The 16,426-nt window shown below is 42.2% G+C and overlaps 1 protein-coding gene across 1 annotated transcript in view; it reads right to left on the bottom strand.

Annotated features, from left to right (window-relative positions):
- Positions 1 to 16,426, bottom strand: part of PAPOLG (poly(A) polymerase gamma) — a 58,344-nt gene that overhangs the window by 33,496 nt on the left and 8,422 nt on the right. The window contains exons 6-8 of the mRNA XM_073335310.2: positions 13,711 to 13,764; positions 8,470 to 8,581; positions 6,762 to 6,851 (exon numbers count right to left, since the gene is read on the bottom strand). Coding sequence (XP_073191411.1) covers positions 6,762 to 6,851; positions 8,470 to 8,581; positions 13,711 to 13,764 — 256 coding nt within the window. The remainder of the gene's footprint in view (positions 1 to 6,761; positions 6,852 to 8,469; positions 8,582 to 13,710; positions 13,765 to 16,426) is intronic.

Raw genomic sequence — 16,426 nt, 5'->3', positions numbered from 1 at the left:
ATCTGCTCGAGAACAAAAACTGATAGCTGTTTGCTGCCTTTTGGTCTAAACAGGTAAATCTTCAGACTACTCCATTCTTTGAAGATGGACCTCAGAACCCTGGTGATGGACTGCTTGTGATTCTGGGATAAATGCCTGCTAAGATTATCAGCCACTGATTCTGAGCACCCAGTTAGAGTGCAACTGTGGGAATGATGGCTTCCTTGATGCAAAAGTGCCAAAACTTCATCACTCCACGACAGAACTGGTTGAAGCAGGCTCCTCTCTGCTTCTTTCATAAACAGATTGTGGTGGTATTGTCTGAGAGTATATGAACCACTGTGCCCTTGATCTGAGCCCAAAAGGTCCAGCATGTGTTGTAAATGGCTCAAAGTTCCAGGACATTGATATGAAGAGAATCTTTCTGTTCTGTCCACAAACCTTGAACTTTCAATGTCCCTAAATGTGCTCTCCAAGGTTTCTATAATTATGGTCCTGCTTGGTGCATTCATTGATCTGATGTGTTCACTACTCTACAAACACCAGGAGGGCTGGTAGCACTTTTACTAGGCTGTCCAGTGATTAAAATTCAGGAGATAAGTCAACTTCAACCAGCCTTGAAGAGGATGAAGACACAATCTCACATACTGGACAATGTACATGCAAGTGGACATATGACCAAGCAACTTCAGGCATACAGACTATAGTTGAAGGATGAGATCAGAGGGACAGAAACAGGCAACAAATTGCTTGAAATTTCTCATTCAGCATAAAATCCCTTTAACTCAGAGTCCAATAGGACCCCAATGAACTCATTTGGGTGTGTTTAATGCTGACTTTTCTTTGTTCAAATCAGACCCAGATGATCAAAGAGACATAGCATGAAATGGACATGATGTAGGACTTGATTTCTGGACTTTCCCTTCATTAACCTATCATCCAGGTAAGGAAAAACATTAATGCCTCTTTTTCTGAGATATGCTGCTACTACAGTCATGCATTTAGTAAATACATGTGGAGCTGAGAATAGGCCAAAGAGGAGCATTATGTCCTGATGTTGACCTACTACTACAAATCTCAAATTTCATATGGCTTGGGAGAATTGTCACATGGAGGTAGGCTTTTTGAAGATCAGCACACTAGTCATATTCATCCAACTTGGTGAGAATCATCACTAGGGTGACAATGATGCTTCTTATGCATTTGTTGTACTTGTTCAAACACAGCTCTCAACTCTCCCTTGGACTTGGGGATCAGGAAATACCATGAGTAAAACCCCTTTCCCCCTAATGCTGAAGGGAAAACTCTTCTACAGCTCCCAAAGCACACAGAGCCTGGACCTGCTGTAGGAGCAGTGACTTGAGAGGGATCCCTGAAAAGGGATGGCGTAGGGGGTAAGAAGGGGGAAATGGACAGGAACAGAATGGCATAACCTTATCCCACAGTACTTAGGATAATTTGTCCATAGTTACTGTTTCCCCAAGCCCGTAAAAGCGAAATAGCTTGCCTGCAAATGGAGGTGATATGGTTGAGAAGTTGATAACTGGAGTGTTGCTCTTGATAGGTGAGGAGCTGGCTGGTTATTACTGGGACCAGGAAGTGACTTCTTCTGGGACTTACCAACCATCAAAAGGTAAGTCCTCTATGCTTTGTTGGACCTCAGAAGCTATGCCAGAATTCTGTAACCATGAGACAATAATCCTGGGGAAAAAAAGTGTGCTCCGTGTCCTGTGTGGATTGCAGTGACTTCTTGGCCACCAGATGACCTTCCACAATGAATGCCTTAAACTCTTCCCAGGAGGATTCTAGCAATTTATATGTAAGTTTGGACATATTTTGTAAATTAGGAGGTTAACAGTACCTGCTGATTAGCAATGCGAATTTGTAAAGAGGAGGTCGAGTAAGTTTTTTCTTCCCATTAAATCTAACCGTTTATATCTCCCCTGATGCAATCTCTCACTTGCTGCTGTTATGACAAGTGAGTTAGAGGCTGGATGAGAGCAGAAGCACTGAAAACCCTGCATAAGGGCACAATACCTCTTTTCAGTATGCTTCACTGTGAGCAGTAAGGAACGTAGGGTACATTTTTGCAGGCTCCAAAAGTGCTTCATTTATAGGGAGAGCTATTCTCCTGGGAACCAATGATTGGAGAAAATATACCAACTTGTTAGTACTGTCCTGAACAAATTGTCTGAATGCCCAAGCCTGTAGCCATTCACCTCAGGAGACCTTGATATGACTTAAAATTTTCAGGTACAGGACAAGAGGAAGCTGGCACCATAGAATCATCCAGTGGAAAAATGAAGTGGATCCAATGAAATCTCCTGTGGCAACACCTGCCTCTGTAACAATGGTTGAGACTGAACTAGCTCAGAGTGAGGATGAACAAAGATCAGTGACCTTGCTCTGGACTGACCTGTACATTGGGACCTCACAGATTGAGGAACATCCCAAGGAGGCCATTGAGGATAAGGATATGGCATTGGTGGCCAGTGGGAACTGGACTAATACCCTTAACCCTACTGTGGGAGCAGTGCCAATCTCTATACTGCTCATGATCCCCAGGAGGTCTCAAAGAATGAGAATAGCACTTTGAAGGTGACAGAGGCAGAAGATGTTCCCAAATTCTCCCTTGAAGAAACTTCCAAGCAGTGGCAACGGAGGAACCACTCAGGTAGAGCAAGCAAACATCCAGCCTCACCTGAAGCCCAACATGCAGGCTGCATCAATGCTGATGATGGCAAAGCAGCTGGTGCCTTGAGCAGTGGTAGGGGCATTGCACTCACATGACACCGGAATGGACATCAGTAATGAAGTCAAGCCCAGTACCAGTCCTGCAGATGTGGTCTGCTCCAAAACGGTCATTACTGAAGATTGTAGCTCGACTGATGACTCCTCAGTACCAATAAAGGGGCCAAATTTAGTTCTGCATCCTGATTTTTAAGCAGTGCAGAAGACAGTGCTGACAACAGTGAATATTCTCTAACCAGTCTAGGAGGTATTGATAACACAGAAGAGGCCACCACAGTTGAGTGCTACTGAATTAAATAGAATGTCTGGGGCAGAAAGGCAAAGCAAGACAGATTGTGCCTGATATGTCAACAGACCAGAAACAAATTGGTGTCAACACCAACATCATTGGTACCAGACTTGACAGTATACAGTCAAATTGTTCTCATCTCAGTACTGGAGAGTAGATAGACAGCCTGCCTCTATCCTGTGTACCAGAGGAATCTGTCAGTTTGCACTCCTCTTAGGGGAGGAGGAGGAATCTCTCCTAACTTTGCAAAGGTTCTCATCCATTTTGAGACTAATTTTCCCTCAGAGTCTGAATCTGGCTGTGGAACAACAGCCCCTACCAGCTCTGAAGTGCTCTGCGGGATTGGACAATTGGCAGAGGTCTCCAGTTACCAAAGCAAGACTCATGGCCTGCTCCATAAGGTGCTGCTTCAAGCACAAAGTCTCTAGTCACCAGCATTCTTTTTTGAATGACTTACAGATGGAACACTTTCCTTTAAATGTGCCCTTCTCCAAGGCAGAGTAAAAACAGTGTGGGGGAAATCCCTATTAGGGATAGCCACCCCACACAACCGGCAGTGTTTAAAACCTGGTGAGGGCATCACACCAGGCTAAATCCTAAGCTAACTAAATACTAAGGATACTTCTAAAACTATATACACAAGCTCACAGCAAAGCACAAACAGTGAAGTGTGAGGGAAGATACCACACAGAATGCACCCAATCCAGCTGCAAGTGGTGAGAAGGAACTGAGGGGGATTGGGCAGTGCTGACCTTAAATAGCATGAGGAGGGGCTACAAGGGGCCAGAGGATGTAAGTTCTCCAGCTTTGGTGCACTAGGAGTGCACACCTGAGTGGAGGACATGTCTGCAACCATTGGAAGAACTTCAAAACTAGCACCTTCCTGTTCACCAATTCATGAAACTGGATAGAGTCCTCAGAAGGGGATGATGCAGAAGCAACACTCACATTCTCATCAGGAAGAGAATCACTCTCTAACTCTTGTTCTTTTTGCTTTTCACTTGAAGAGGTGGATCCTCCTTTTCTTCAGAAAGTATACCAGACACTAAAGAGGGAAAGTGTTCCAAATGTTGAGGATCCAATTGTCTCTGGTCCGTAGAGCTAGATTTCCCTTAATCTGGAACCGGGAATCCTGGCTTTTGAGAATGGTTAGGGAAACTAGGAGTCAGGCAGGATGCCCAAGGCAGCATATGCCAATCTGACCACAGGATGTCATTCTCAAACTGAGCAGGGGAACAGTGTTGTGAAAAAAAAGTCTACCTCTGAAATCACTTATCCAGCTCTCCTTCAAAGTGCAGATCCAATAACGAAACCTATTGGTCAAAGGACTGAAAGTGGAACTTGTAAAAGGGATAAAGGTGAGAATTTTTTGATGAGTCACCAGAGTGAGGAGGTCAGATATATTTTGATTTAGCCTTCCTTTTCCTTGGAACTGAAGTACTTTGTTCTGGTATGTTATCTGGCTGTTTGGGTCCCTTATCTGGAACCACCTCCCTACAAACCATTGTAATAATCTTTGTACAAAATATGCCTTGTGAGGTATAATTTGAAAACTAATAACTTCCAGCTGAATAATATCATGGTGAAATGTATGTAGCAACATTATATGTTAAGTTATGAACATAAGCTGAAATTAGGTTTAAAATGTATTTACCAAATAAGTTTGGGTAAACCAGCTTCTTAAAGACAAAGGACAAGCTGATGCCTCTAGCTAGATGTTGTTAAAATTGATGGGCAGTCACCTGTCAAATGGTGATTCTGTGGCAAAGAAGGAGGGGCAGGAACAGATCAATCTGCATTTTAGCAAACAGCATGGAACCTCTTTCACCGCCAGACTCCTTGTCTCCATCCTCACAGTGGGATGTAACTTTATCTAGGGGTAACCCTCAGGAAAATTTCAGAGTGTGACTGAACTGTAAAAGTGAGGGACAAACACCCCAAGAAAAGGAAAGAAAAAAAAAGAGAAAAAGAAAAAGGAAAGAAACAGCCTTTGGGAGCAGGTTCTGGCCTGAGAATTCAGTCAGCAATGTTACTGGGAACACATGGTAAGGGACTTCACCTTGAACCAAAGTTTAGTTTAAGTTTTAGTACTGGAAGCATTTTATTTTTGTTTCTCTTGTAACCATTTCTGCCTTATACTCACTTAAAACCTATCTCCTTGTAGTTAAATATGTTTCATTCTTTAATCAAAACTAATCCAGTGTTTTAAACTGTGCAGGTAACTCCATTTAGGGTAGAAATATTGGATCCATTGCCCCTCTAAGGTATCTTGAGTGTCCAGGACACATTTTGGGGGAAACTTTGAGACTGGGAATGTGTTGGGGTCACCTTGAAAGTGATAACCAAGCCTGGTGGAAGCCAGTGTGTGACTGATGTGTGGCTGACACGCTTCAGATACGCAGGGTCTTACCTGTGTGCTGGAAGTCTGAGTGGCCCAGGTGAGAGCTACAGCAGCAAAGCATTGTGAGGCACCTAAGTTTGCAGGGCAGTGCTGACAGCCCCCCACTAATCTGGATTGCCCCCCAGAATGTCAGAGGGGCTCGAGCATTTTGGAAACAGATTTGATGTCTTAGGTACAGATGGCTCTGATTTGGAACTGGAGCTTGGTGTTGAGGCAGACACCTTTACCATGGTAGCCTGCTTGGATGCAGAAGTACTCTGAGCCTATTCAGGCCTCCTATCCTTTCCTTCAGATCTCTTCAACACCTATAATCCCAGAGGTCTGGCAGTCAACTCCTCCTGCAGTAAGAAAGCTTGGAGTCTGTTTAGTCTCTTTCTGGCCTGGGGAATGAACATAGTATAAATAGCACAAGGCAAAGGGGAATGCCTTTCCCAAGGCATTTAAGACATCTGGTAAGGGTGCGACTATGGCATGTCATCTTTTAAAGCCATGTTTCTTCATCTTCAAATCTGCCGTGGACAACTGTACCAAGTGCTGCTGAATATCTGAACCATCCTAAAACCTAACCTAACATTAATTGATTAATCTTAACAAAAAAAAAAACAAAAAAAAAAACACAACCGCCCACTCTCCTTCCCACCCACCAAGGCACTTAACAAAAAACTATGGATCTAAGAGATCCAGAGAAGTCCATATCCATCTGTCTGCTGCAGTTGGAAGAGACTGAGGCAGCATTTGGTGCCAAAGCCTGAGAATGTACTCAAACATTGGGGTGAGGGGCAGGAAGGGTGTGGGAGCGCTCTAATGAGCACTCTTACCAGAAAATTCCATTGTCCAAATTGCACCGGTTGGCACATCCCAAGAGTGAAAATATGCAGAAGACACTCAAAGAAGAAGGTTAGTTAAGTTTATATAATCCATTGTGCAATAGGCATACGAAAAGTAGAGAGTTATTGTGTGAAAAGGTGGTGTTCAGCAGTTCTCATGACAAATATATGAACGTGCTTTAAGCTACTTTGACCCCCACGGAGACATTTGCCTCACCGTCTATATATGACTATTTACCTAGCATCATGACTACTCAATACACTATTTATGAGTGTTTACTACTTTAGCATGTCTGAATAAAATTTAGTTTTGAAATAAAGATTGCAGTTCTTATTCACGATCACATATATGGAAAGTTTGGCCTTTTTAAAAGATTCCTGAATTACCCCATGAAATATTCCTTAAGTGATTAGAAATGTTACTCTCAGCCTTCAGTTATCTAGACTTTTCATGAACTTTTCAGGAACAATTAAGCTTCTGGGTAGAGATCAAGAATGATTGTGTTTTACTCACGTTTTGCCCACAGTTTAATTGCTCTAAGGGTTAGTCTGAAGTTCTCCTTGTGTGGCACTAAATGCAGAATTTCATCAGTAACTCTGCAACCTGCAAGAGATTTAAATTGCAAATTTAATAATCTCAGCTTTTTACTAGTTTACCACTTTAGTCTTGTTGAAAGAGTTTCTAAAGTAAGCATTGTATAACAATTGCTTGTATAAACAAAATCCATATTTTACTACTGTAAATACGGTTAGAGGACACGTTAGTAGTCTCCAGTATGCACCCACATACCTTGTGAATATAACAGGTTTTCAGAGTTTAGACTGCAGCTATAATCAACAATTTTTTAACAAGTGAAAGTCCATTCTGCATGAGATGGGGGGGAAGGGAGGGAGGAGAAGAGGAGATCTGAGAGCCAAGTCGGTCAGTTTTAACAGCCATACACAATTATACAGAACTCAGGACTGTTGAGTAATGAGGTTAAGCTCTAAGTATCAGAAGACTGCCTTTGCTTTAAGTAATTCATAGCAATAGTTACTTTTATAGGTATCACCTCATGTCAAGTGCTTTAGCCATTTATGACAGGTTTCAGAGTAGCAGCCGTGTTAGTCTATCAGCAAAAAGAACGAGGAGTACTTGTGGCACCTTAGAGACTAACAAATTTATTTGAGCATAAGCTTTTGTGGGCTAAAACCCACTTCATTGGATGCATGCAGTGGAAAATACAGTAGGAAGATGCACACAAATGAAAAAATGGGTGTTGCCATACCAACTAGAACAAGAGTAATCAGTTAAGGTGAGCTATTATCAGCAGGGGGACAGGACTTTTGTAGTGATAATCAGGATGGCCCATTTCCTACAGCTGACAAGAAGGTGTGAGTAACAGTAGGGGGAAAAATAAGCATGGGGAAATAGTTTTACTTTGTGTAATGACCCATCCACTCCCAGTCTTTATTCAAGCCTAATTTAATGGACACCATAAAGAATATTTTTTTCTTATTGCTTATTTTTGCCCCCCTCCCCCGTTACTCACACCTCCTTGCCAATTGTTGGAAATGGGCCATACTGATTATCACTACAAAAGGTCCCCCCCCCCCGCCGCTGATAATAGCTCATCTTAACTGATTACTCGTTATAATTGGTATGGCAACACCCATTTTTTCATGTTCTCTGTGTGTGTGTATATATATTTTTCTTACTGTATTTTCCACTGCATGCATCCGATGAAGTGGGTTTTAGCCCACAAGAACTTATGCTCAAATAAATGTGTTAGTCTCTAAGGTACCACAAGTACTCCTCGTTCTTTTAGCTATTTATATACAGCAGCACTGGCATACATCTCCCCCTGTAGTGGAAGAGGCAACCAACTGGCATAAGCACAGTGAACAAAGAATCAGGAAAATGTTAGGTATTGTCAGACATTTGCCCTACTCATTAAAGTGCCTAATATCCAGAACTGACAGAACCTTGATCTATCCAGATTTTTTTTTTTTAAACTTACCCATCACTGTGGTATCTAAATACCTCAGATCTCATCCAATAAAGCATACAGGAGAATATTAGGAATCTATGCAAGAGGAGTAATGTCTTTTTTGTACAAACTTGGAAAAGGTAATTTGTAAACAAAATACATGTCTATTTCTAATACAATTTAACATTTTACAAAATATTTTCTTATTCCACATGAATGAGTTATCAGATTTAAGATTAAAACAGAAGTTACCATTTAAGCTTCGTATACATCTTATATCCAGGCTTCTTAGACGCGAATCATCTCGAAGTTCCAAGTTATCAGAAATAGTCTGTACAGCCAGTCTTGCAAACACAAGATCAATCTTAGGGAGAAAAATTTAAAGTGCATTATACTTTGCATCTATAGAGAAGTAGAAGCTGAAGTAACAATTTTAAATTCTCCTCAACGAATGCTACAATTACGCAAATCTGGAGAGTTTACCACCAGATTATTAGGATTTAGTGCATTAGATATATCAAGAAAACAGGACATACAGCTGTCAAGAAGTATGTTTCATGGTGGGGGAGGAAAACCATTTTTGCTTTGTTTGAAACTTCACATCTTTTCTTTTGACAGGAAAGGCCACTCTCCCCTTCCCCCCCCCCCGCCCCCTTTTAAAAGGGAAGAAGCCATTTTGCTTATAATTTAAGTTTCAAAACAAAATTTAAAAATTTTCAAGTAGTGGAGGTTTTCTAAACAAATTGACATTTCATTAAAACCAAAAATGGAACTTTTCTATGCGAGACTTCAACCCCTTTCTTTAATTAAAGAATTTGACCAGCTCTGCTATACATGACTAAAGGCTGGATAATTTTCTTTCTGCATTAATGGTTCTTGTGGTATTACAGATACTGTGTTTATTTTGTACTTTCTACAAAAACTTGTCTTTTCATGAAGAGAATAGTCTTTAAATACACAAAGTCAGCTTTAGAGTTCATATTTTGTGAGAAAGATTCAGGACCAGATTCTTCAGCCTGTTAAAGCTTCTTTGAGCCACCAGAGCATCACATTCTCCCTACATCTGGGAATCCTTGAGTGATGTAGAACCACAATAGTAACCTTATGCAACCCCCTCCTTGTGACCCAGCATGTGGGGCATGGTCAGGGTGTTTGTGGGGCTGATCCCTGCATTCAGGAAAAGCTAGCATAAGATACACAGGTCTTCAGACCCCTATTATGCAGTAGACCAGCACATCTGTAATCAGGGGAATGCAAGGGTCGCTTAAAGCAATCTTTGCCCATGCTCCTCCCATTAACTTGCACCAGGTAAAGCTCAGCTTGAAGAATGTGGGCCTTGAACTTTATATCCTTTGCTATGGCTATGTAGCCATGTGTGCTTTTTTCCCCCCCACTATGTCAAGAAGTATTCTAGACTCAGACAAGGGAGATTTGCGTAAAGAAAAAAAAGCAGCAACAATTACCAGATGCTGTTTTCAGTAGGAATGTAAAAGATTTACTGGTAAGCATTACGTTTACTGTTAACCGACCTTAACTGTTACCTCCACCCCCCTGCCATGCCAGGCTGGCCGGAACAGCCGCTGGAACCCCCCACTGTGCTAGCCCGGCCGGAGCGACCTCAGTTAATGATATAATTTTAATAATTTAACCAGTTAACTTTAACTGATATTTACATCTTTAGTTTTCAGTACCGTTTCTTAATTTCGTCCTCTGAATTTTTAGATGTTGATTTAGTCACGTCAGCAACACTATACTACTCTGCCAACAGTTGCATTTTTCTTGGAGGCATCTGCCCATCAGAGCAGATGTACTGCTCTGAGTATTCTGACTTGTCTTGTCCATATATTAAGGCAATATAGCAATACAATTCATTGGGGGAGGAAAAGAGGGGGAAAAGAGAAGAGATAAATAGCAGTCTGGTCTACTTGTATGAACGTAGTGCTTAATCTCAAGGAAATAAGGACCCAAAATACAATATCTTGCTTAGATAGCGATCCATAACAGGAAAGACTCAAAAAAACCTCAGTCGTTACCTACATTTTCTGAAACTCCCTCTCATTTTGCAACTCCTGTTCCTTGATGCATATTTAGTATTTAGACAGTTTAAGTTGGATTGTAAACAATAAGCTACTTTTGTGAAGAGTTAAAGTAGAATATACAATATACAGTGCCAAGACCTTCTGGTGATGTACCGTGTAGGTATTAACACTAGAACATGTATCAATAGCACCCTGATCCTCAGACACACTACTGACTTCTGACAGCATTCCCCGCAACTGGCAGATACTGTGAACCAGGACTTAAATGAGGAACTTTTAGACAGTCTTTGTTTGGCATTACTGTCTCAACTTTCGCTCCTCAAACCTTCACATTTGTCCTATCTGGCTCTCTCGCTGTTTAAGCAAACCGGTATTTGCAAAAACCAGTTAATTTGCCCAGCTAATGTATTCAGCCACCTCATGTGGCTCCCTCTGCACAGCTCCAAGAGTTGCTGGAACGTGAAGGATGACCCATCACTCACAGATCTTGGGAGACAGGCCAACCTGAAGCAAATACTCACCAGCAACCACATACCACACAACAAAAACACTAACCCAGGAACCTATCCTTGCAACAAAGCCTGTTGCCAACTGTGTCCACATATCTATTCAGGGGACACCATCATAGGGCCTAATAATATCAGCCACACTATCAGAGGCTCGTTCACCTGCACATCCACCAATATGCCATCATGTGCCAGCAATGCCCCTCTGCCATGTACATTGACCAAATTGGACAGTCTATACATAAAAGAATAAATGGACACAAATCAGACGTCAAGAATTATAACATTCAAAAACCTGTCAGAGAACACTTCAATCTCTTTGGTCACTTGATTACAGACCAAAAAGTGGCAATTCAACAAAAAAACTTCAAAAACAGACTCCAGCAAGAGACTGCTGAATTGGAATTAATTTGCAAACTGGATACAATTAACTTAGGCTTGAATAGAGACTGGGAGTGGATGGGTCATTACACAAAGTAAAACTATTTCCCCATGTTTATTTCTCCCCCCCACCCCCCGCACTGTTCCTCAGATGTTCTTGTTAACTGCTGGAAATGGCCCACCTTGATCGTCACTACAAAAGGTTTTCTCCCCCCCGCTTTCCTGCTGGTAATAGATCATCTTAAGTGATCACTCTCCTTACAGTAAAAAGAAAAGGAGTACTTGTGGCACCTTAGAGACTAACCAATTTGAGCATAAGCTTTCGTGAGCTACAGCTCACTTCATCGGATGCATTCCAATGAAGTGAGCTGTAGCTCACGAAAGCTTATGCTCAAATAAATTTGTTAGTCTCTAAGGTGCCACAAGTACTCCTTTTTCTTTTTTCTGGAGACAAAATCCTGCTCTGGGTCTTTGGCAGACTGGAGCAAATGAGCCACTTACCTCCCTCTGCTGGAATATAGTAGCCAACCAGCAGGAAGCTAAGTGGCTACAGCAGAGAAGGGACAGTAGCTGCTCAGCGCACATCTGGCTCCCACCAGAACTATTCCAAAGAACTGCCTTCCTCTGCAACACTCTCCACTCACTGCAGTGAGAGGTAATTCAAACACTTCATTTTAAGAGTCTGTGGCTCAGGGAACACACTTAATTTAGAAGAAAAATGAATATTTAATTCAGTTTCCTTGAAGGGTCACAAGCAGCCTCAGGGACAAACTGGAAACTCCTGTTCTAAAAGATGGCAAGTCTCTTCTGCTTCACTAATATGAAGTGTTCTTCCTTGAAAGTCCCACCATGTTTACTCAAGTCAATTCATGCTATACACTGCAGGGGCAGAGGGGAGATGAAAGGGGGTCACTGAGTAGGAACGTGTGTATCCCAAAACCCTAGCTCTGATTTTCATCCTGCAGATATTTTTTTCCACTAAGGCCTAGTCTACATGACACAGTTAGGCAGCTTATGTCAACCTAATTATGTCAGTGTCTATGCTACAGCCTTGCTCCCGATGAGGTAAGTGCCCTACCACACCGACATCATAACTCCACCTTCACGAAAAGCATAGGACTCACGTCCATGTAATTAGGGCAATGCAGTGTCTGCGTTACTTACCTCAGCTGTTGGCTGTCTGTCAATTTCATGGCAGGAGCCCTGGGAGGCTAGACCCTGCTCCTGGCTGGGAGCTGGGGCAAAAAGCCCTGGGCTACCAGGCCCCGCTCCCCTTCCCTACCAGGAAATTGACAAGGCTGCTCTGCTCCCAGTGGGGAGCTGAAAAACCTTGAGCAGCTTCTCCCCCCTCTCGCTCCTGATGGGAAACAGGGATGGGGCAGCCCGCTGGGACCCTGTGGGGCGAGCTTCCAGCAGAGCTGAGACACAGGCCTCTGAGCTCCCCACACTGCCTCTCTTAGGTCAGTGGAAGCACTCCTGGTGAGGACATGCAACACTGATTCAAGGAGGGTAGTGTGGACATGCACCACAGCAGTAATTACTGAGGTGGCTGTCAATCAACCTAATATAGCTCAATTTACATTTCTAGTGTAGTCATACCCTAAAATAGAAGTTTAGTGTAATGCAATCTGGGGAAAAGGCATGGCCCACATGAGAGCCTGACTAACTTTGTAGCAGTTTAAAGACTTGTCTAGGTGAACATTTAGTATGTGGCAAGCTGGGGTGTGAATCTAGCCCACACTAGGGCAATCTGTTCAAGTACTCTGCTGACATACATTAACAGTGTTAACACACTGATCTGGTCCTCTTTGAAACAAGACTGTTAATTCGTATCAGCAGGGGACACACAAACAATGAGACTGCAGCAAACTAGTGTGTGAATCCAGCCCACCCCAGCTTGCCACAAACTAGATGTTTGTTGAGACGAGCTCTTAGGGTATGTCTACACAGCAGTTAGACACCTGTGGCTGGCCTGTGCTAGCTGACTCGGGCTTAGGCTGTGGAGCAGTTTCATTGTTGTGTAAACTTCAGGGCATGGACAGGAGCCCAAGCCCTAGGACCTGCAGGATGGGAGAGTCTTAGTACTCAGGCGCAAGCCTGGAAGTCTACACAGCAATGCAACAGCCTCTCAGCCTGAGTCTGCTGACTTAGGCCAGCCGTGGGTTTTTCTTTGCAGTGTAGACATCCCTTAAGGCTGGTCTGAAATGCAGCATGCATCAAAGTGCTACACTGCAACTCCCCCATGTGGACACTGCTGGCAAGAACTAAAAGGCACCTAGCTCACGTTAACATAGTCCTAACCCAAGCTAGGTGCCTTTTAGTTCATGCCAGCAGTGTCCACATGGGGGAGTTGCAGTGTAGCACTTTGGTGCATGCTGCAATTCACACCCCGTAATCTGAACTGCAGAGCTGTGTACACAAGCCCTTAGACTTTGGAGTACTAATGAATAACCTTTCAAAATAGTTTGTTGTGCCAGTGAGACCAGAACCAGTGATATATCATTCAAATTCCAAAGCAAAAAACCAATCATCTGCATTTTAACAAGACACTAAACTTTAATTCTTACCTCAATACCATCAAATTCAAATTTGATAACTGGTACATACGCATCTTCTATCGCCTGTAAAGCAGGAAGGGAAAATGCCTAATAGTTTTTGCATTTTTAAAAAGCAAGTCTTGTGTTTCACCTCCTGACCTTTTGTTCCCCCCACCCCCCAGGGCGTAAGGCCAGAAAAAGTATTTCAGCAATATTTAAAAATACTAACACAAATCAGTTAGCTAGACCACTTTGCATATATGCAATACAATACTTAGTTAAGTCTTCCCATTTCTCTTGGGAAGGTGGAAAGTCCACTTTTTTTAAAAAAGGGTGTTTACATTTGTCTACTGTAATCAGTAAGATTGCAACTGGCAGCAGTTAATGCTCAGCTACCTTCAAAGTTGAGAAAAGCTTTGTTTAAAATGCGACTCCTCTAAAATTTAGATGATTACTTGGATTGCCTTGAAATTTGGAGTACATGGAGAACATAAGAATGGCCACACTAGGTCAATGGTCCATCTAGCCCAGTATCCAGTCTTCTAACATTGCCAAATGACCAAAAGGTAATGAACAGAACTGGGAAACTTCAAGTGATCTATCCAGTCATCCAGTCCCAGCTTCTGGCAGTTGGAGGGATACCCAGAGCATGGAGTTGCATTTCTGACCATCTTGTGTAATAGCCATTGATATCCTCCATGATATTATCTAAATTTATTTAAAATTTTTAACAGTTCTACTTTTGGCCTTCATGACATCCTATGGCAATGTGTTCCACAGGTTAATTGTAAGTTGTATGAAACGCACTTCCTTCTATTTTAAACCTGCTGTCTCTTTAGAACATCGGCTGGCCCCTGTATTATGTGAAGGGGTCAACAACACTTCCTTATTCCCTTTCTTCACACCATTCATGATTTTATAGACCTCCCTCATATCCCTCTTAGTCGTCTCTTTTCTAAGATGACCAGTCCCAGTCTTTTTAATCTCTCCTCATATAGAAACTGTTCCATACCCCTAATAATTTTTGTTGCCCTTCTTTGTACTGTTTCCAATTCTAATATATCTTTTGGGAGATGGGGCAATAAGAACTGCATGCAGCATTCAAGGTGTGGGCATACCATGGATTTATATAGTAGCATAATGATATTTTATCACCTCTTCCCTAATGGTTCCTAACTTTATTTTGATGGCCATTGCACATTGAATGGATGTTTTCAGAGAGCTATCTACGAAGACTCCAAAATCTCTTTCTACAGCTAATTTAGACACCACCTTTATATAGATTAGTTGGGTTTTTTTTTAAAAAGTGCATTTTGTTGCACTTAATATTGTATTTCATCTGCCATTTTCTTACTCAGTCAAGTGAGATTCCTTTAACTCTTCTCAGTCAGCTTTTGATTTAACTATCTTGAATAATTCTGTATCTGCAAATTTTGCCACCTCACAAGTCCCAGTACAGGTCTTTGGGGGAACCCCACTATTTGCCTGTCTCCATTACTGAAACTATTTATTCCTACTCTTTGTTTCTTATCTTTTAACCAGTTACTGATCCATCAGTAGACCTTCCCTCTTATCCCATGATGGCTTAGTTTGCTTAAGAGCCTTTGGTGAGGGACCTCAAAGGCTTTCTGAAAGTCCAAGTACACTATCATCCACTGGTTCACCCTCATCCACATGTTTGTTGACACCCTCAGAGAATTCTCATAGATTGGTAAGACATGATTTCCCTTTACAAAAGCCGTGTTGAGTCTGTAGGGATATGTTTGTAGAAGAGTATAATTTAGAGATGCTCCCTCATAAGGGGTATTATGAGCACAAGAATTTGGGAGATGTGCCCTGGAGACAGGCATTGGGAACACCAAACTGGCTGTGTGCAGCAGCTCACTACAGAAGCTCTCCAGTTTGTTTTATTAAAGTTTTATTCCTCTCTCATTGAACGGTTTGTTATTTATGAACCCCAAGATCATTACAGAGTCTTCCCCAATATATCACATTTATCTAGGTGTCTGATACTTCTGTTCTTTATTATGGGTTCCACCAATTTGCTAGGTACTGAAATTAGGATTAGCTTGGGGGGGGGGCACTGGGCAGAGTTACTGAACCAAGTTTAGGGTCATTTTCCTAAGATACAGCTTCCCCCCCACAAAAAAAGCTTTTCTTAAGGTTGACAGAGTTAGTCAACTTTTTTGCACAGGGAATCAAGCCATGGCTCTGATCATGTGCAAAATGGTCTCAGCTGCTTGACATTTACTCCAGCTAGTACAAGGCACCCACTAACCCTTTGGGGGGAGCAAAACTGAATAGTATTTCCCAGGAAGCTTAGCTCTCTAGAGATGCACATGCCTAATGCTCACGTGCCAACTGTTTACACTATGCATGTGCAGAAAGTAGGGTGACCAGATGTTCTGATTTTATAGGGACAGTCCTGATTTTTGGGTCTCTCTCTTATATTGGCTCCTATTTCCCCCCACCCCCTCCCAATTTTTCAATACTTGGGGTCTCATCACCCTAGTAGAAAGAGAACCCAAAAGGCGTGTTAGCCAGCCACAAGGCACAGGACCTGAGCAGCTCAAAGGAACATATTACTACCACTGATCCTGAGCAACACCCAGCACAGTAACTTCTAATCTTGCCGTTAGCCAAAAATATAAGTAAAACAGGACAAAAACGTAAGCATGTTTCTAAAAATCTGCCTCTGTCAAAGGATTTTTTTTTTATTTTGGAAACATGTATTCTGAGTGCACTC

The sequence above is a fragment of the Lepidochelys kempii genome, chromosome 3, assembly GCF_965140285.1.
Source record: "Lepidochelys kempii isolate rLepKem1 chromosome 3, rLepKem1.hap1, whole genome shotgun sequence".
In the NCBI taxonomy this organism is placed as follows: domain Eukaryota; kingdom Metazoa; phylum Chordata; order Testudines; family Cheloniidae; genus Lepidochelys; species Lepidochelys kempii.
This window is presented reverse-complemented; position numbering and strand designations above follow the sequence as displayed.